The sequence below is a fragment of the Triturus cristatus genome, chromosome 6, assembly GCF_964204655.1.
Source record: "Triturus cristatus chromosome 6, aTriCri1.1, whole genome shotgun sequence".
NCBI lineage: Eukaryota > Metazoa > Chordata > Amphibia > Caudata > Salamandridae > Triturus > Triturus cristatus.
The window spans coordinates 190892016-190914650 of NC_140589.1; the positions used below are offsets into that span (position 1 = coordinate 190892016).

At 42.7% G+C, this 22635-nt stretch overlaps 1 protein-coding gene across 1 annotated transcript in view; it reads left to right on the forward strand.

Annotated features, from left to right (window-relative positions):
* LOC146816616 (serotriflin-like) overlaps positions 1 to 21974 on the forward strand; it is a 138148-nt gene extending 116174 nt beyond the window's left edge. Inside the window, exons 9-10 of the mRNA XM_085609146.1 lie at positions 16010 to 16098; positions 21040 to 21974. Coding sequence (XP_085465272.1) covers positions 16010 to 16098; positions 21040 to 21173 — 223 coding nt within the window. The 3' untranslated portion in view covers positions 21174 to 21974. The remainder of the gene's footprint in view (positions 1 to 16009; positions 16099 to 21039) is intronic.
* Positions 21975 to 22635: the final 661 nt, after the last annotated feature.

Genomic DNA, 22635 nt, shown 5'->3' on the forward strand with positions numbered 1-22635 from the left:
ATACCTGGTGTGGATATCTTTCATTTAGTGACTCAAGAGATTATAGACTGGTAAAACAAACTGCTTTACATTCCTTGAAGGCTGCTCTCCATAGCTACCACTAGGATAGCTTTCAATAAAGGTTGTCTTTAACCTATAACCAATAAGGGGTTGTTTGGACTGATACAAGGTGCCCACTAGAACTAGTGGACAGCAGATATCAGTCCAACTTCTCACAAGCAGGATGTATCAACACTATTCTAAACATATCAAACATGGAACACCACTCCTTCCAGGTCAGGAATTACTACTTAAATACATGTAAGGGAATTCCAAAAGCTAGCCTATGAGAGGAGTAGGCCTCACAGTAGTGAGACACAAAATAGGATGTTTGTCCCAACCAGGACATGCCACACAATTAAGTCCTACTTTTTACTCACACAGTAGGGCTGCCTGGGACCTACATTAGGGTTGACCTATATGTAGTAAAAAGGGGAGTTGAAGGCTTGGCAAGTTGTTTTAAATGCCAAGTCATAGTGGCAGTAAACTGTGCATGCCGGCTCAATGGTGTCAGGCCTGGGAAAGATTTGAAAGGCTACGTCTCTGTGTGCCACACGCAGTGCTGCAGGCCCACTAGTAGCATTTAAATTACAGGCCCTGGATATATGCGATACTACTTTACAAATATATACATGTAAATTAAATACGCTAAACAGGTGTAAACCTATCATAACATGTTTTAGGGGAAAGAGCACATGCACTTTAGCACTGTTTTAGCAGTGGTAAAGTGCCCAAAGTCCTAAAGATATCAAAAAGTAGGTCAGAAAAATAGGAGTAAGAAGGCAAACAGTTTGGGGATAACCCTGCAAAAAGGGCCAGGTCCAAACTTTGAAACTAGGGGCAGCTTTGAACTTGTAAAGACACACTGTATAAAGATTTTGTAAGGTACTAGAGACTACTTGCATTTGTTCTTGCTGCAAGCAATGTGGTGATATCGGAGAATCTATTGACACTAAGGGGTGTGGAAAAAATCCCTTGGTTAAAGCATGTTAAAGATCTATACCTGGCCCTGGGGAAGGGAGATCTGTGGCTTGCCCCCGCACTCTCCTCTGCTACGACTCCCAAGAGGGCGCTGGTCAAAGCACTCAACTATTTCCGATTGGAACAGATGGCACTAAGACCATCGTTGGGTAGGTTGTCCAGTAGCTTTCTCGAAGTCAAGGACAGGTACCAATTTGAGAAACTCTTGGACGACATTCAGCCCCCACTGGCGAAGAAATTGTATGTCCAATTCAGACATGGATCTCTCCCAGTGTGGGCAGTAACAAACAAGTGGTCAATGGCTCATTATGCATCTAGCCTATGTCCGGGGTGTGAATACACCGAAGAGACAGATCTGCACGTTGTGCTCTTCTGCCCCTCATACTCCACGGCTAGAGCCAAATGGATCTTACAGTTATGCAAGTCCAGGGGCTTCAGGGATTACAGGGTTGTGTTTAGATTGCTGAAATATGACTCTACCCCGTTGACTGTGTTCGCGACCTCCAGATTCTTGTTCTCTATGTGGTGCTCTAGCGGAGCCAAACTTAAGGAGAAAGCTGCTCTAACTGTTTAACTGTCAGTACCCTTCTGCATTTACTAGGGAATTTTAATACCACACTGAGAGGCCTGTTTTTATTTTATTTTATTTTTTTAAATACTATTTATTGTTCTAGGTGTATTGTTTAATCATGTACACTTTGTATTGCTGCTCACTGGTGATCAATTGGTTGTCTTATGTAATTATGTATTCTTCGCTTTTATGGTTTTTAACCGATAATAAAGCTGTTTGACTGACTGATATCGGAGAATCAACAATAAAAACCAGCCCACCAGACAAATTAAAATGTCTCACAAACAGACTAAAACTGGCCCATGCACTGACCCATCAGACCAGCCCTTCTGGCACTGCCAGGTTTCCTTATAGACCAGCCTGACCCGGTCAAAGGGTAAAGAAGGTTCACTTTGCAATGAAAAACAATCAAGTGTGGCATCATCCTAGTGAACTGTGTAAATTTGTCTGGGAAAGTTCCATAGACAAACCCTGCCATCTTGGACACACTCTGTGAAAATAACATAACTTTTTCTGAGAATATGACTAGAGAATATATTATGGCAGAAACAATACCATTGCCAACAGAATAAATTCCCCTTACAACCAGGTGTTAATGTTATCTTCTATAGTATTGAGTCTTGAATCAATATGTAGAGTAGCTAATAAGCTGAAACCTCAACCATCTCCATTGAACCTTGCTAGGAGTACATTCATATACATACCAAGTAATATCAATGGATCACTCCAGCAAGGGATAGGTTGCAATAGTTACTCTCTTGTCAGATAAACCTCTGGATCCAGCAAATCGCAGGCCAATTCTAAATCTGCCCTTTATTAGCAGATTCATGAGAGTTAAGATAATATCTCAGATAAAATACTTTACAATATCATTCACCATTCTTCAAAATAGACAATCAGGGGCACATTTATTAAACTTTCATGTGATGAGAACGCCCATGCTCCACCCATGGAAGGCCTCCTAAGTTGACATGTAACATAACGCAGCACAAGCAGCTACCTTGCATCATGTTTCTTTACAAAGCCATGCAGGGCCACAGAACTCAGGCCTTGCGTGGCTTTGTAAAAATTGCTGAAACCTTTGCATTATCGTTAAGTCACCTTGCACTACGCGAGGATAAGGTAAAAGCTTCATAAATATAAACCTAAGATTTTGATGATAGAGTGAGAAAGAAACAAGCTGAAATTAGGGAAGGAAAGCTTTCCTTCTTCATTTGGGGCAACCAGAAAGCCTAATCTTAACCTGTCAAGAGCACCCGAATCTGTGGGCCATACAATGATTTTGGAACTCATGGAAACTACAAATATCATCACAATATTTGCTTTTCTGTGGTGCCAGTCATTCATATTAAATCACAGCTAGCAAATTAGATCTAACAGTGTCTCTTATGACAACAAAATGTGTGTCATATCTGATCCCACAGGGATCTTAAATGCCTCCCAATTATAATAAACAAGACAGTAGAATGTCCGGCCTGTGGGGCTAAGGAAGAGACTGAGTCCCATGTTCTCTTCTTTTGCACAAAGTATAAATCCATACGGCAACGGTGGCTTGTCCAACTTTGTAGAAATCTGGGGTTTAGTCATTACTAAGAGACCCTCAGAATACTTAAATGTAACACTTCTACTCCTCTTGTATTCCCTGTTTCGTGTTTCATCGATGCCATGTGGCGCACAAGAAGTTCCTTCTTATAAACAAAAGAAACAAAAAAAAAATATTTTTATATATATTCACCTCCAGAAATTAAGAATTGTAAACCTGTGTCCTTTCTAATGTTTTTATATTTCTTAAACTTTTAACAATTTGTATATATCGAATGATAACTGCTCTGTGTTTTTATTTTTAAGCGTTGTAAATACCAGTAATGATATTGTCTGTAAGTATGTATCTTTTGGGTCTATGACCGAAATAAAGATTATTTGACTGACTGACTGATAAACATTCATGTCTGACATCTTGTTAGGTGTTTCTCATAACCACCTATTTGTATTTGTATTTGCGTGTAACATTTATAAAGCACAACTTCCACTGAAGGAGGGTGCCTTGGCACTGATAAAACTTAGGAAAATATCACAGGAAAGGCATAGTCCAGAACGGAAAGAGAGAATAAATAAAACAACCTAAGTAACTTGTAACAAGAGGAACATAGCCAAGAAATTAATAGTTTCTGAACCTTAGATTCAACTTTTTATTCTGATATAATGGCAAAGAGTTCCATTTTTGAGCTGCATCAATGGAAAATGCCCTACTACCAGTTGTTTTGTGAATTAGGGCCTAATTTAGATCTTGGCGGACGGTTTACTCCATCACAACAGTCACGGATATGTTGTGCGCCGAAAGAGAAATCCCATTATATCCTATGAGATTTATATTTAGGCGGATGGGATATCCGTCACTGTTGTGACAGAGTAAACCATCTGCCAAGATCTAAATCATGGAACTAGATCAGGAAACAGCTAAGAGACATTTTGTTTTTATGCCTGACCAGGATAATACCATTGAAACATCTCATGACTGAGTGGATTAGACAGATTTATGAACCACACATACTGATTGGAAAAAGATCCTCTCCTTAACAGGAAGCCAGTGTAGTACAACCAGGGCCAGATGAATATTATCTTTAAGAATGAGGTTCAGAGTCAATCTAACAGCCACACTGCACATTACTTGTAATTTCTGAACCAGTGCCAAGACCTGAAATACTTTATCTGACAGAAAGTCTTTATCCCTAATCCCAATTTTATGGCTCACTGTGTCAGAACCTTCTGTGCGGTCTAACAAGATCAGAACCACTGAAACATTAGTCTGCTTAATGACGGAGGTCATCCAGAGCAGAATGGGCTATCAGCTCTGTCCCTGTCACTATCCAACTCCAGTCCCTGGTCGCTGGGTGTGCCCCAGGGATCTTCGCTCTCCCCCACGCTCTTCAACCTCTTCATGGAACCACTCACTCTAATCCTCAAAGACTCAAACATCCAGTATCACATGTACGCGGACGACACCCAACTGTACATGAAAATCGCCTCCCCTGAAGATATCAAGTCACTCAACGGAACCCTGCTCAAAACTCTTAATTGGCTAATATCCAACCACCTCAAACTAAACTCCCTTAAAACAGAATTCCTCCTCATTTCTCCCGCTAAGCAAGCCACGATTGTTGAGAAATATCTTAAAATTGTCTCAACTCTGAACTGCACACCTCACATCATTGATTCCACAAAATCACTAGAAATTGTGCTTGATAAGAACCTAAACATGCAGGATCACATCAGAGCATCTACCAAAGGAGCTCAGCTAACTACCAACTGAGCATCCTAAGAAAACTCAAACCCTACCTTCCCCAAGATGACTTCAAATCTGCGGTGCAAGCACTAGTCATCTCCAGACTAGAATACGGCAGTGCTAGTCTATGCGGGCTTCCGAAACTCAGCTCAGCCCCCATTAGAGCATCGCTAAATGCTGCGACTAGACTCATCACTGGCTCTAGGAAAACCAACAACATCTCTCCGGACCTGAATTTGCTCAACTGGCTTCCGTTTGACTCAAGGATCCAGTTAAAAATTGCATGTATAACTCATAAAGCGATACACTACAACACTCCCCTTTACCTGGCAAATAAGCTCGAATTATCGGGAGCCTCCTGTAACTCTAGGAGCACCAGCACACTTCTGCTCAAGCCGAAGAAATTTAAAGAATGAAAACCAACAATCGTACATTCTCTGGAATTGCTCCGAGAATATGGAACTTCCTACCTGTGGAAACAAGACTGATTCCCTCAACATTTGCCTTCAAAAGAGAAGTGAAAGTCTTACTGTTGAATACTGTGCTGAACTAGAAGTTTTGCTCATCTTGTCTCCCATCTTGTTTGGCTGCTTAACACACTACATGGCATATGCTTGATCTCAGTGTGCCTGCCAATATACTATTGTGTTCCTGATATATATTTTTATGCTTTTTCTCCCACAGCCATTTACCTATGTCAACCTCATCTCGTATGTAAAGCGCTCTGATACCCACTTGGGTCATGTTTGCGCTATACAAAACTTTAAAAATAAATAAATAAATAAGCTCTTTGCTCCTCCCATGAAGAAAACCATCAAGATCACACTCCTTTAGAATGTTGGATACCTCATTGTCTAAAGAATGGAATGGGGAGGATAGGTTATCAGATGGATGTGGAAACCGGCAGCATGATTGCCACCTGGACATGGTCAGAGCTCTGACGGATTGACATGGGTTTGTCTTCGGCAGACCATACGCACGTAGCATGGGTGGGATGCAGCCCTCAATAAATACTCCTTGACAAGATCTGCCTAACCACTCTGAACACTAGCTCACCACAATGGTGGCATAACTGGTGAGAGAATAATGCCTCTACTAGCCTGCCACTTCAAACTTCCTTAAAAAAATACAAACATTTTAAAGTACTGTTAGACCTGAGATCCTTGGTGTGGTATGTTCTGGAACGTTTTTGCATTGACCCCTCCTTTTTCTTTCTTCATTTAAAAAAAATATATTTTTGTTGCAAAGTTTCCCCCCCCCAACAAAACACAGGAGGAGAAAAAGCACACAGTAAACAAAGTAAATATATGTCATTTCATGAAAGTTAAATCCCAAACTTGCCAATACCAACAGCATGCCTGCCAAAATTCATAATGAAAGGTAAAATGATCCAAGCACATAATAAAGTGTGCTTGTAGTTCTGCATAAGTATTCCCAGTTGATCACTCCAAGCATCTCTATGCCAACACAAATCATTGCCGTCTGGTCGGTTAACCTGGAGGCCAGTGGAAGCTCAACGACCTCTGGAAAATCTCCTGGGAGGCCTTTCAAGGCAAAGTTCAAACAGATGATCCAGCATTTCACCAGGTAATCAAATGTCTTAGTATGAACCCAGTCCAAAAGTTTGCCAATATCTTTTTACCCTTCTGCTTAGCTTTCCTGCCTTTCTTGCATTTTCAGTATTGAACATTGACAACAAACGCCCAAGTCATTGATGAAATGTGTGCGGTTGGGGATCTAGCCACACCAAAGCAATACAAATGTGAATCATGGCCATGGTCATGACAATGAAGAAGAAATGCTAGTCAAGTCTAGCAACACCCTCATCATACATAAGGGTGGGCGGAATTAGTGAAAGTGCCTTTCGTAAATTATCGCGAAATGGCAAAAAATATCCGCGAACATGCGAAATTTTGCGTGACCACGGAGATTTTGGTGTGCTGATTAATGCGTTACTGAATTTGACCTTCAACTCGGGCACCTGCTTTATTTATAATTATATCTGTAAGACTTACAGATATAAATAAAGCAGGTGCCCGAATTGAAGGTCAAATAAAAGTGCTTCCTGTTGGGGTTTAATTTTTGTGACAGGAGCATCGTGCCAGAATGAATCCTGCCCTGCATATTTACCCAAGAAGATGCCACCGTTTTGTGCAATACCTCTACTCAACTGGAGTACTTTCTACTGGCTAATCAGTAAGTGCTACCTCGTTGGGTAAATGTATGTGCTTTTCCTACACTACAGCTGCGTAAAGGGTCAGAAGAGTTGTCTACAGCGACTATGTGTGTCTGTAACGTTGCCACCGCGCCAACGGGCGCTGGGGTCCCTCGAGTGAGCTGTCCATCATAGTGAGGGAAAGGGCGGGAAGACGTTACACACCACTAGTGTGTGGGGCGGGGCCAAACGGGCAGAGCTTCCATGCAGTTCACATGCCTCTTGTTTATAAAGGGCCAGAGAGGGATCAGAGCAGCAGATGATGAGACAGAACCTCCTGGTGTCAGGAACTACCCGGGGATTGCACTCGAGAAACTCATGGATGCACAGAGCTCCATCAAGGATGACAGCAAATTGTTGATGGTAGATATGGGGAGGCAGCAGCACACCTGCCTAGGCGACAATTTCCATTCCCTCGCGGATCGCGGAAGTTTCAACATTTTTGTCGAATTTTCGCAATTTCCACCAGCGGAATGGAAATTGTCACCCACCCTTAATCCTACACCGCAAGAAGCATTGAATGAGGAATCCAAGTAAAATCAGAATTTAGACTAGTCCCAATGAATTTAGAAACTTTGGGGCATATGTATCAAAAAAACGTTTTGCGAGTCCTTAATAGCCAGTTTTAGAGAATCGCTATTAAGGACTCTCAAAATGCAATGTATGTAGGTTTCACAATAATAATTGTGATTCCTACATATTCCTTAATTGTGAATCGCAAATTGCGATTGGCAATTAAGGAATACCTTCACATTCATTCCGTGGGCCTAAAGGCTTGATGCATATGCCCCTTTATGTCTAAGTGGGTCTACGGACGGGCTCGTTCATAACATGTAAGCCAAGTCTGCATCTTGACATAACATTGAGGGCAGCAGGTACCCCGTCCATTTAGTGATTTTACATGGAGTGTGATATAGGTCAAAGACTGTATTGTCATGCTGCGCCTGTCACCTGCCAAACAAAGTAGGGTTCAGCCAAGCTCCAGAAACTTATAAAAACTGAGACCTAAGGAATCAAGTCTCTTCTACCATTTGTTGTTATGCTTCTCGAGATCATCCAACAGGGAAGAACACAACCTACCATAAATTTGACCGATTGAACATTCCCCTTTCCCCACTAACAATTCCATCGAAGGAACTTTGGAAAATGCACTTGGGCTTCCACATTTTTTGTTAACAAAAAAAAAAACGAACCTGTAGGTATTTAACAAATTCCTTCTGATTGATAGCAAAATCAGTCCATAATTCCTCAAATGAGAATTTGTTCTTTCCCTGAAAAAATCTCCTAATCTCAATAGCCCCTGCCCTTCTCAACTTAATATACTGGATTCTTGAAACATTAGAGAATTCCTCTTTAGAGGTTTCCTCTGTAGAGGAGTATACAAATTAAATCTGCATAGGCCCATTTTTTTCCAGGAGATTGCCCAGATCTTATATGCTGCTCCAAGGGTCATGAAAAAAACCTTGTTATGGTAGCTAGGTTCAGTAAAACTTAAAAAGCAAATTCCAGCATCGTCCCCTATTAACAGTTCTTAAATGGGTGGGATGTTCTCTCTGAGATCATAGCTTTCTGGGTTTTCCTGAAAGAGAGAACATATATTGTAGTGCAGTGGCCCACTGGTATAATTTAAAGCTAGGGATGGCCCACCCCGCTCTATTCCTAGGAAGTGTCAAATATTTATGTGCCCTTCTGGTTTCAGCATATGACGAGATAAATCTAGACACCATATCATCCATCATCTTGTACCAATAGTGCTCGAACCCAAGAGGGATAACCCTAAAGAGATACAGGACGTTTATCAGGAATAGCATTTTGATTATTCAGCCTCTACAAATCACATTTAGCCTTCCTAATAAACTAAGCAAGATTAGACTTCACTATCTGATCTATTTCTGAAGCATGTTAACCTTTAAATATATTGCTTGATCAACAACATGTGCATCAGATGTTTGTGTCTGCCTGTTCATGACCAATTGAGATTTGTTTCAATTTAAGGAATAGCCAAAGATTTTGCCAAAGATGTTCCTTTTTTTAAAAAACCCACTATATTAGCAGAAGACTATGAGTCTGGGGATAATTGTCCACTCTGTACTTGCAAAAACAAATCCCCCAGCTCTAAACGTTATCTTAAAAAAATACTTAAAACATTTGAGCAGGATGTTGTCAGCCCCCTTGGCCATCCCAGATGGAAGATCCTAGAGCATTGCCTGGATTTCGTCCATGGTAATAAATGTATTGTAGAGGACCCCAATCTTAAAGGATGATTCTGTCGAGAAGTATAGAGTCCAGATATTGCCATGTACTTTCCTCCTCTAGTAGCCCGAGCCCGATAAAGCCTGACATAATACCCCTGGAACACGTCATGGATCCCTTCGGAATCTGTTACCCTGTTGTCCTGATAATTCCTGCGCAGCAGACACTTTTTGGCTAGTAGGCACTGCGAGGAGATGTCCTACTCGATCGCTGTATTAATAGTATTCCTGTCTTCGTTTCAGATATTTCTTTACTGCTATTCTTTTTGCAGTCATTTCATTAATCTTGGCCTTAACTAAGGGTAACTGATACTGGGCCATTTCAGGATCATCCCCGGTTGAAACCATAGTCAGAAGGTGAGCCTCAGTCACCCTGAGCTTCCAATATAACTCCCTAATAAGCAAATGCTGACGTTTCTGACGATTTAAGCTGAACCTGAGGGTTTCACTGCTTACACCAGCTTTCAAAGCATCTCATGCTACTCCAATTGGGGCTCTCCCTCCCTTCAGATTTAAAAAATGAAGGGGTCCAGGGATTCATGTGCGCAATATAATCTGCATCAACAACAAGCAAACCTCTCTTGAAAGACCAGTTCTTCATAAATCCAGATCGGTCAACAAATATGGTTTCATGAGCTGCCTTAGCCTCCATCTACACTCAACTGTAATATGGAAGGAATCTGGGTGTACAAAAATGGACTGACTATTGAAACTGCGCCAGGCATCAGGGGAGGAATTTCTCAAAAAGTGCTTGCCCTATTAAATAGTCCCCAAAGTACAAAAGCGCATCTCTAGGTCCATCAGCACTCTCTCCTGTTGAGTGTCCCTATTTTTTTAAGCATCAAAGAAAATGAGTGTACCCTTTGCACCTCCAACTCGTTTGTATGACAGTATGACACATGCTTTTACCCCTCATGCCTTTACAATGCAAATTTTTACCCCCACTTGCTGTCGGGGGTACGCTGGATGTTAGAATAGTATAATCCACTATTCCAACTCCAGTGTGTGCAACAGTAGGGAAGGTGTTGGAATTAAATCCAACCCCTTATACCCCCTGCAACAAGCCATTTGCATTGTAACGGCATGCAAGGTAAAAGCATGCATTGTAATGCATGAGTTGTAATGGCTGTTTTCCCTCCAACTCCCAATTCCATGAAGACAGCTCAGGGAATGCACCTTTGACAAGATCCAACATGACCGACCGAGGGTCATTGCCTTCTATCCCTCCTGCCAGACTGACAAAGCTGACATTATTCCACCTTTTCTTGGTTCTTGAAGTCCTCATTTTTCTATATTATATCAGAGATTTGAGGCTCCTTAGATTCCACCTGGCCCTTAAGTACCCCAAGAGCAGTCTCTTCAACTACGTAATCCTTTCTCTAATCTCAATACAGGTGACTTTCTTTAGTGCATCTTCCAATGTCTTAGTTGCAAGCCGAGCCCTACAACTGTCAGGGCGAGTCTCTGGATGATGCTATTTTAATAGAACTGTAAATAATCCTCAATGAGGGCTCTTCTGTTTTCTCTGTGGGTGTCAGATAGCTCTTTTCCACTGTGGGTAAAGCCACCTCAGAACCATGAGATTCAGCATATAACTACTGTGTGGCCGAGTAGTCCCATTTCAAAGCTGTTGCCCACTAAGACCCATTTCCCATTAGAGAGGTGTGAATCCTTTCTTTTGATTTCTCATGCCGTTGTAGTCGCTTGACTTTGGAACTTGATTCTTCAGAAGGACTGCTCTCGCTGGCCCCTGAGGCAGATAAAAAAAAAGTAATCATCAGAGTCATTGGGGCTAGGGCTAAGACATGGGGATTCTAAACCTTCAGTGAGTGGGAAAACATTATCTCCTCCATTATAGTAGTAGTCCAAACTTTTATCTCGTCCTGTGCCATACACCAAGTGCTTGACCAAATTATTGCTGCTGGGATCAAATGCATTACCATTTCGAATGCTGCCTAAGATTTCTTCAGCATTTGTAACCTTGAGGGGGCACTGAAGACAATTGTTATCTCCTGTAGTTGAGCTCCCGAAGGCCTCTCATTTAGGACCACAGGCCGATGGAGGTCCCACAAACCCAGCTCACTCATGGCCTCCTGATCAACCACACACAACCCAATTGCTCCTTGCTTGCCATTGACCTTCAGCGTTGCCATCACCTCCTGGCTACTGTGTCCTGCGGTCCCCCACATATTCTGGGGACCAGTCATTAAATGCTGAGTTGGATCTCCAGATGTACCTTCGGCGGGTGCAAGACCATGGTGTTCAGCTGCAACAACATTCTTTTGAGTGACCTCAAGCTCCACCCCCCTCGTGGTGCCGCTTGCTTTCTTGACTGCGGCGGGGCATCAAGTTACCTGATGCGGGGACCGTGGAAAAGAGCTCAGTGATTGATATTTGCAGCTGCGACCCTGCCTCTTGTAGCCCCCGTGATAGAGTGTGCTGACCAATATGCTTCTTCCACACCATGCCAGACAGTCCGTCTGCTCCTTTACTGGGTTGAGGCTCAACTTTGTTGGCTGCAGTTCCACTGCTGGTGCGGTCCTTCCTTAGGCGGGACTGCACAGTAATTTGAGGTCCTGAAGCAGCTGTTTCAGCCAGATCACAGACACCTGTTGCATTTTAAGGTGCCATCACTGCACCTGGAGTACGCTCAACACTCAGTCTGGCGCAGAGGAGCCACTACCAGCAAAGCCCTCGTCTAGTCAGTCCAGCCATTCCTGCCACCTGAGATGCTTCCGAGGCCACAAGCAGCAGGATCCAGACCCGAACAGAAAATGAGTCTATTGTTTCACCCCGGAAGCAGAACTGGAGCAGTCCTGTATGCTACTCCTTCAAAGATAGCCCCTCCTTTCCTCCTTGGGAAACAAAAAGTAGAAAGTGCTCAGAGAGAACCAATAGTGATAGCACCATTTTGCTTTGCCACCCCTCCTTTTTATGAATTTGTTTTTGATTGCTTTTGGGCTCTATGCACTTTACCACTGCTAACCAGTGCTAGCGTTCTTGTGCTCTCTCCCTAAAACATAACAAAAGTGGCCTACTGCTGATTGATACATATAATGTACTGATATGTCCCTATTGTACGGTACTACATGTACCCAGGATATGTAAATTGACCACTAATTCTGTCACCCGCTAAAGTAGCTCTTCAAAACAGGTTTCAGGCCTGCCATTTCAGCTTGTAGTATTGCTTCAAACTGCCAATGCGAGCTGGCAAAATAAAACGTTCACCAGGCATAAACCATCCTTTTTAATACATATGAGTCACCCCTAAGTCTGGCCATAAAAGACCACAGGGAAAGGTGCATTGTGTGTAACAATTAGGACTTGTTCTTAGGTTTAACATGTGCTGGTAGTGAAAAAACCCTAAACTTTATTTTTACTACTCCAATGCCTAGCTCTCCCATTGGATAACATTGATTTACCTTATTACATTTAATAAGTGTTAACTTTTGAGCAGATAGGGATCTCATGTTTAAACTCAAATGAACTGTAATTTAATATCCTCTTTTTTTGTAAAGTCGTAGTTCAATTCACAATTCTGACAATGGTAATTTTAAAAAGTTGACATTTCATTGTCCTAACAATTTGTCCCTTCTGCCTGTTTTCTGGGTCACATGCCTATGAATGAATCTGCTGTTGGACTTTGTGTATTCCTTAAAAACAGTGAGAGGAAAGGGGACTAAATGTTTGTAGGATGGGACAACCTGCCTGCTGTCCCCTGTTCCACATACACTTCAAACAGCTGCCTCCAGCACATATGTAAAGAAACCTCACACTAGTCTTTTGTTACCTCAGACTTATTTGAGTCTTGGCATGGGTGGGAAAGATCTTTCTAGGACCAATTGTTTGGGTAAAATAGGAAGTTATTCCACTACAATGGCTGGCACCAGGTACACATATTGGTCCTTCTGAGCCACTCTTCTGTACGTTCCTGGATATGTGGAAGACTACAGAGGGACTTCCTTGTCCCCCAGAGATCAACCCTGCTGCTTGAGGCCTACCTTTTACCCCAGAGGACTGCCCTGCTGCTACCGAAGAACTGCTGTGCTACTTGAGGCCTGCCTTGCTCCCCAGAAGGCTTACATGCTCTTTCAAGGCCTGCCTTGCTGATTGAAGGAGAGCTGAATCATCTCCTTTAACTCAGGACCAGCAGAAGTGACTCTAATGACTATTTGGACGGTCTCCTCTGTGAGCCATATTGACATAAGTTCCAGAGTCCCTCTACTCTGCACTTGTCCTCTGTTTGTGTGAGTCATAACCGCCAAATGTTGCCCCCCCTCCCAGTTTCTTGGACCCCTGGAAGTGCTGTTATATGTGTTGCTCCTGCCTAACCTTAAAACTTGGGACTTAAAAAAAATCACCAAAAGTGCCAGAAGAACCAGCAAAAGACTGAGACCTATCTGCCAGTTGACCCCTTAAGATGCATCACTTGTCTGCCTGACTTCACAGTAGCTCCTGCTACGCTCTTCTCTGTAGTAGCAAATTCTGTTCAGTATTATCCTGTGTGTGCAGTTTACACTGTCATGTCGACTTGGTATTTCAAACCCTTGCCGAGCCTTAAACTCCCCTTTTATTACATATGTGTCACCCCTTAAGTAGGCCCTAGGTATCCCATAGGGCAGGGTGTTATGTAATCAAAATGTAGAACATGTACCCTTAAGTTTTACATGTGCTGGTAGTGAAAAACTTCCAACATTATTTGTCACCACTGTGAGGCCCACCCATTTTATAGGCTGAAATTGGGAATTCCTTATTACAATTTAGAAGGTGTCATTTCTGATTGAGAAGGAGTAGACATGCCATATTACTGAAATGGTAATGATAAATCCTGTTTACTGGTAATGTCTAATTTATCATTACCCTTCTAAAAATGTCACTTTTAGAAAGATGGCATTTTTATGCTCTTAGCCCTGTGGGCCTGCAGCCTGTCTCCAATACACATCTGGAGTGGGTGACAGCTGGACTTTGTAATTTCCTCTAGACAGCCACACACAAAGCTTAGGTGTGACTAAGTGGCAATCCACAGTGAGATGGGTTATCATGGGCAGAATGAGAAGAAGGAGCAGACATACCTAAATAAGTTGTGTCCTGTCCCCACACAAAGGGCTGCATAACCCCCTGGAGTCTGGAGCCAAAGCTGGGGACGGAGGACCTCTGTGCACATCAATGCCCGGCTTTGAAGTCAACCCCACTTCAAAAGCACAACTGGGTATATATACAAATCAGTACAATACTGGAGCTGTGAAGAACTCTGTCAGGAGGAAGGACCTCTTTGCTGCTTCCAATGACTGCCACTCTGCTAGACTGCTGCTCTGGAAGAACTGCTTTTTTGCTGTGCTGCCCTGCTACTCCCTGCCCTGCCGAGGAAGGACTGGATCCATCTCACTTGAACCCAGCGTGACTCCAAGGGCTTGCTGGCTTGCACCCTGTTTTAAGTCCCAGGGACATGGAAGTCTTTTCATCAACCTGCAAAAGTACCTTGCTGGCTGTATGTCTTACCCTGCCAAGTGGCACCAATCCAGTCCTGTGCCTTTGGAAGTGGGTATAAAATTCTACAACAGCAAAAACCAATGCATCAACGTCATTGCACAGACCAAACGAAATGCATCTCCATCAATGCCGAAGCATCTCGGTGGCTAAAAAGATTGAGCACATCGCTTTGACTACAGTTCGATGCCATTGCGCCTTTTGGAACTGGCGCGCCTCCATTGACGCCGATGCATTACTGCAACTACGAGGAACGAAGTCATCACTTCACTGACTGCTCAACACATCACCGCAATTCCAGACACATCCTCAATTTTGTGCAGCTCGGAACCAACTCGTTTCTTCCATAGTTAGGATTGACGACAACACATCACCTCCTTGGCTCCCCACGGTGTCAGTGATACATTCAAGATACTTTTTCAGTGGGCCAAGGCTGGTCCCTATATCCAACCTGCACTCCATTGCGGTCAGCCTGAACGTTTGGATTTACCCCAGTAAAATGCAAACTGATAGCCCTCGTTGAACTTTCTAAGTACTACATTTCATCTTCAAAAATTCATAATATCGGTTTTAATTATTGGATTTTTGTCATTGTGCCCATGATTTGTTCATAGAAATATACTCTGTTTTTCCAAACTAGTGTGGAGTCTTTTGTGGTGTTTTCACTTTGTTACTGCTTGAAGTGAAGCACAAAAACTTTACACATTGCCTCTTACATTAAGCCTGACAGCAATGAGCCAAGCTACCAGAGGGTAGAGCACAGGATCATTTAGGGTATGTTGTGACTTACCCTGCCTAAGATTGTGGTTCCTGCTTGGACTGGATGCATACCTCTGCCAACTAGAAACCCAATTTCTTAACAGTTACAACTTAAACTTCTCCTAATCAGTAGGATGGGTTCTGCTCCATAAAACAACTTCAGTTCTTTAATAAATTGGTTCGACCAATGTTACCATGGAAGCTGAAAATGTCTTCTAGCTGTACAATAGATAGTATAGGGCCATTGGATTTCGATGTGTGAACAGGAATAGCAGCCTCTGTGTAAGTGGACTATAGCAAGGCAAACTTTGTGAACAATACAACTAATGTAAATGTAGATTATGTGGTACATACTGCTTCACATTTGAAACCAGTTTAAAATAATATTGCATCATCTTATTCTTCTATATTTCTATTATCAGGGGAAATACCAAAAATATGCTTGGCACACCATATAAGAAAGGAAAATCATGTGGTGACTGTCCTCAAGCATGTGACAACAAACTTTGTAGTAAGTATCAAAATAAGCTGTATTTTAGTGATTTAAGATTGTACTTATTTTTGCTAAAGCGCCATGTTCCTTTCATAATATATCCAGCACTTTTCTCTACATAGAATATGTGGTTCTTGTAAAATAGTACTCAAGGATTCGATCTGCAGTCAGTTCCTCTACATAGAATATTTAGGGCCATATTCATCTTTTGTTTTTACGCAACACAGTGCAGTAAGACACCTTGCTGTGCCATGATTCATTAAAGGGAGAGGGCAGGAAAGTGCCATATCTATCAAGAGGTGGTGCACTCCTGCTCTTTCCCTCTGTGAGTGGTGCACGAGTGTCTGCCAACGCAGGCACCCATGCACCCGGGTGCAAGGGCGCCTGTGCCGCAGGCAGGATTGTGTTTGTACAGGAAGGAACACCTTTCTGCACAAAAAAAACCTCTGAGGCATTTTCCTCTATTTGTGTGGGCTGCAGAATGCAGCACACCATGAAAGAGGAAAAAGCAAGGGAAATAAAGATATTTCTCCTCATTATGCCTCTCTACCACCTATGGTTAATCTGGGAATGTACCAAAAATCATGGGTGGATGCTTTGGAGCACCCATGCGCCACTCACAGAACACCTCCCTGAGTCAAAGGAATGCACAACAGCTTCCTTGCATTACACCAGATTTGCAAAGCCTTGCATGGCTTGGTAAATCTCATTCTAGGTTTTGCATTGCTCTGCGTCCTCTTGCTTGTTGCCTTTGATAAGTATGCCCCTTGGTTCTTATGCAATAAAGTTCAGGAATGTGGTCTTTAATCAGTTCCCCTACAGAGAATTATACAGTAATTCTTAGGGATTTTATCTGCAGTCAGTTTCTCGTACCTGCCCCACTTAACAGGAAAAATGTGTTTGTAAGTTACAGTTAGGAGTGCAAAGGAATTCAGAGAATCAAGCTATGAGGATGTTTTGTGCCTGAAGCCCTATATTCCACACATGGCCATGGGAAACGTATCATCATGTTCTCTTAGAAGAAGGGTTAAGGTTTGCAACATGACTTTACCAGCGAAGGGCTATGGTGTGTCCAGTGGGAAGGTGACATATTGGAGGGCTAAGGTGTGCCCTTTGGGAAGGTGCGCTGGCAGAGAGCTAGGGTGCGTCCACTGCGAAGGTGACCTAGGGAGATGTAGGGTATGTCCATTGGGAAGGTAACCTAGCGTAAAGCAAGGGTGTGTCCACTAGTAAGGTGACCACGGGGACAAGGGTGACCATTGTGTAGAGGACCGTGGGGAGAGGTATAGTGTGTCCATTGGGAAGGTGATTATGACCCACAAATTGTTACATTTGTCAGTATTCATAAACATTCCAAAGGACTGTTCACATCTAATTTGCATTCTTAATTTGAGCAACAATAGTGGAAAAGAGATTAAAAAAAAAAACCACATTCATATTTTTCTATACGGAAGACAAGAAGAAAGTTAAGGTACAGTTCTACTTTTACCCAAACCCTACAGTTCGGACTGCTGATATTAAAAGTTAGGCGTGCACATGGAAACGTATTACTTTCATTTCCATGATGAATATCCTCTACCATGCAGTGTGAGTCCCAAAAAGAGTCATGTTACGAAAATCGTAGGTGTAAATGATGTTATTCCAATATGAAGACCCACTGCATTTTCACAGCAGCAGCAGCATGGCAAAGTATAAGACTGGTGACTCAAACCCACGTTTAGCATCACTCAAAAAAAAAAGAAAAGAGAAATATATTCAGCAGCATAGCAAAGTATAAGACTGGTGATTCAAACCCACATTTAGCATCATTCAAAAAAAAAGAAAAGAAAAGAAATATATGTATTGTTCCATTAATTCATCTAAGTTTGATACTGTGACACACTTGGGCCCGCTGAACCAAAGTGCCTTTTTGAAAAAAAGAATTATTTAGAGTTTTATATAGCGCAAACTTGACCCGAAGATATCGGGTATCAGAGCACTTTACATAGCACCAGTTTTGTTACACAAGGACACATTCATTTTTTTAGGCACGGGGAGATTAAGTGATTTACCCAAAATAACAGTATGTTGAGCGTCGTTGATGAGACTCGAACCCGGTTTCCCCGCTTCAAGGTCGACCGCTCTAGCCGTAAGGCTACTTCCCCCAGGATGCATCGCCGTCACCAAAGATGTGAGGTGCAGCCGGAGATATGTGCCGGTGTCGAGCCATGCAGTGGATGCATCAATTTTCTCCACACAACTGCGGTTATGCATTAGTCCTGAGTACGAGGTGCTAAATCTGAATGCGACGAGAGGCTGTTGCTTCCACACGAGGTGAAGCGTTGGTTCCGAAGACGAGGCGCTAGATCCAAAGGTGATGCGCCGAGGCCGCTCTATGCAGCAATGATAACATGCTGATTTCGACTCATGCTAAGGCAAAGATGCGGAAGTTACGGATGCATGAGTTCTGGATGTAGAAGCACCTTAGGACTCACTTCCAAGGGTCCAGGACTAGGGTGGTACCATTTGGCAGGGCAGGGAATACACAAAGCCCGCTGTCACCCAACCCAGACTAAACAGAGGCAGGCAGCAGGCACCAATGGCTAAAGTGAGTAAATGCCAACTTTCTAAAGGTGGCATTTGCTAAATTGTAATTTAAAATCCAACTTAACTATATATTGTGATTTAAAATTGTGAGTCCAGTGACACCAAACTTGAAAAGTATATCTCTGCATAGTTGGAAAATACACTTAAAAGAGGAAATAAGGTAATCCCAATATTCCCATATGCGAGAGATAGGCCTCACACTAGTGAAAACTGAAACTGGGAGTTTCACTACCAAGACATGTAAAACCTAAACGTACATGTTATGCCTTGTAAATACATTGCACCATGCCCTGCAGGTCTTACAGGGCCTAACTTAGGGGCGACTTTTATATGTATGGAAAGGGAAGGTTTAGGCGTGATACATGGTTAGGGGGATAATTAAGTGGGTGGCACAAGCAGTGCTTCAGGCCCACTAGTAGCATTTGATTTACAAGCCTTGGGTACACATAGTCCACTCTGCACTTATAATACATTTCAATACCAATTGGGTATGAGCCCAGGCTACCAAGTTTAAAGAGAGCACAAGCACTTTTGCACTGGTTAGCAGTGGTAAAGTGCTCAGAGTTCTAAGCCAACAAGAAGGAGGTCAGAAAAAGAGGAGGAAGGCAAAACATTTGGGGTGGCCCTTAAGAAAGGGCCTTTTTCCTATAAAGTAAATAGGGAACCCTGCTTTCAAAGAATGGTTGCGTTACCAGTTCCTTATAGTTCTGTATTAGCATCTAAGTGTGACATCACCTTGAGAAGGTGGTTTCATCTTCAAGTAAGGATTGCAATGCCATCACCTTCTTCAGAAGCTTCTTCAAAAATGTGCCGGTGCACTGAAGTTCCCAGAGTGCTGCAAGGTTTAAATTTGCCAGTGACTGTTTCGGGTATCTTCTAGTGCATGAAAGGAAAGAAAGACAGGAAATGCAAAGAAAAATATCATAAAATAAGAAACAAATTCGTTTTTTAAAGTAACGGTCAAAATAGTTTAAAAAAACGAATTGGAATTTGTAATATATAATTACAAAACACAAACATTTAGGTACACAGTCATAGATGTTTCTTTATAGTGAAAACATTTGTGCCTGTTCCCTGAGACAGTTTTAGGATATGCCTGTTTGGGAAGGGAAGGTTGGTAGATACCACCTACAGGTATAAATTAAGAACAGACAGCGGTTTGTCATCAGAGAGTCTTATAATATGGCAGTCTTTGCAAATTATGTCAGGGTTTATTAGCCTTTATTTAAAAGATACGGAGGATATGAGCAAGGAGGATGCCTAAGTTATTTTATTGACAGGTGAGCTGATGACAAATTCCAAGGCCATATCACAGTTTGCTATGAGTTTTAAACATGAATTGATTATTGCTATGTAAATTGTGCTATAGCAAAATTGTGATTTTTATAAACTGCGAGTATGTGGTTTTTTGGTTATTAATGTGCATGGGACATGCATGATTAAAATGGGTTTATATATAATAGTACTTTTAAAATGAAAAAAATGGGGCCTGGTGTAAAAAGCGACTGGCCACAATTGGCAACTTACTCACCAACATTTTAGTACTTCTCTCTAAATCTGTGATGCGGTCTATGTACTGATGTAAAAATCAATAGTTGCACAAGAATGCAGAATGACCTGCCTAAGGAATATCAGTAGGTTGTGTTGCCCTTTGATAGCTAGAAACAAAGTGATGGTGGCCTGCAAAGAACAGCAGACCACCATGCCAGTGTCTGCATACCCAAATGGGCAGTGCTTAATTTGTAAGATAAGTGCCAGGGCACGGACCAGGAGGCCATTGCAAGTTGCACCCATCCCCCACACCCCCCTCATCGCTGTCAATGAAGGTACCAAAAAAACTACTCACCATCGCTCTCCTGCAAGTGCGACAGTTCCGATTATTCCAGATCCCCAAGGCTGAAGGAATGTCTGGGGAGGCAGGTATTAGTAATGTTTAATGTATATTGTATTCATAAACAACTGTTGTTCTGCTCATCTCTAAATTAGTAGAGCAGTGCCACCATGTGGAAGACTGTCGTAAATACAGTGTTGAAAAATAAGTGCCAGCGCCGAGCACCGAAACCAATTAAGTGCCGTGCCGAGCACCCGGAATCCACCGGCTCAAATTAAGCACTGCAAATGGGAAAGATTTTCTTCAAAGCAGCTCATGTTCCTCAAAGGAACCAGTGCTGCTTAAAAAAGTATCTCTTTCTTGGAAATATACAGGGACCTGAAGGCATAGGCGCCATCGACCAGAGTATCCTCGAGTCCGTCTGACACACTTTCCAAAGAGAAAGCTGTCCAGCACTGCTAATGGGCTACCACTTCCTTTAAGGATTTCTGTAGTAGGTATGTCAGCAGCATTAATACATACTTGTTTTTATTATGTTACAGCAAATTCATGCTCTTATCAAGATAAGTACAACAACTGCAACACATTCATAAATGGGGATGGAAGTTGTACAGGAGACGACTTGATGCATGACTGCCCTGCCACCTGCACATGCCGCGCCAGTGATATCAAATAAGTTATGACTTCGCAATGATGCTCTTCTGTCTGTGGGTAGAGGCGAATATGTCTACATGTCGTGAACTGCCATCCTGGGTGCGTCGAAAGTGTGCCTACGACCTGCTTGCTGTGCTGTTGTGCCCTGCGGTGGTGTTTCAACTCAAATTACTCCTGACATGCTGGACCGGCTGAAAAGAGCAGCAGCTTGGTACCCCTGCATTGAAATGGCATGTTTAATTTCTGAAGAGACAGACCCGTTGTATGTATCCTTTAGATGTATTTATTTATTTATTCGTCCTGCTGATTATGAATCCATCACACTGGGGCCATTTTGCAGCCATGACCATTGGTGCTGGTGCAGGGATTTAGGCCATTCATGAATATATTGTTGGAATCATGTGGGCAGTGCTTTAAAGGCCCTGTGTTGATTGACAGGATTATTATTTATTTATTATGTTGTAATTTTCGTGTAGTATGTCAACTTGTTCATTCATGTCTTTACAATGTATTGTCTGTCCTGTTTTCCAGTACTTAGAACTTGTATGTTAGACCTTATTTTACTCTATAGATGCACTTAAATAAAAACACTTGCTGTATTTGGGCAGAGTTTGATGTAATGCTTACCTTGGCATATGTCTGGCATTATTCTAAATGTTTTCTTTCTTGTGGTAATGAACGTTTATCCATTTTCACCTCCAGCACTGTTGTTTCATGTACTAGAAAGGTTTGGTGGAAAGACAGGCGTGTGTATTTCAAAATGCATGCGAAGTGCTGAACTTCAGAGCCAAGGTTTCGGTTCTAAGCAGTTAGTAATGTCCTATTACTTACCGATAATCTTCATTGCTCCTGGTCCCGTTGTCCTCGTCCCATTCCTTAACAAAGTGGAGATGACCATCTCCACGACAGAAAAAAAGAAAAGGAGCATGCTGGGATACCAACCCACTCCCTCCCACTGAGAGTACATAAGCGGTACCATCCCAGCATGCAGCCTGAAAACACCAAGCCACCAAGGGAGGGAGGGAGGGATGTAAGGAATGGGACAAGGACAACGGGACCAGGAGTAATGAAGATTACCGGTAAGTAATAGGATATTACCCCCAGGTCCCTCCTGTCCTCGTCCCATTCCTTAACAAAGTGGAGAATACCAAAGCAGAGAAACCGGTCTTCCGGAACCCCACCAACGCCAAGGGCACCAGACCGAAAAACCTCACCATACAGGAGCAAAAGGAGCCCACAAGAAGGAGAAAAAAAAACGCAGGCCGGAGCACACAACCAAGTATGCCCCCAACCAAGCGGACAGAGTCGAGACCCCAAAACCAGTAGGGGAAGACCAGAGAAAAAAACACACGAACACCCCTAGGCAAGCAAGAAGGGGCCACACACGCAGAGCCAAGCCCCAAGGGAGCAACCAGAGGAGCCAAAACCAAGCCCCCCCCCCCAAGAACGACGAAAGGAAGGCCAGGGGAAGGAGACGCGCCCCA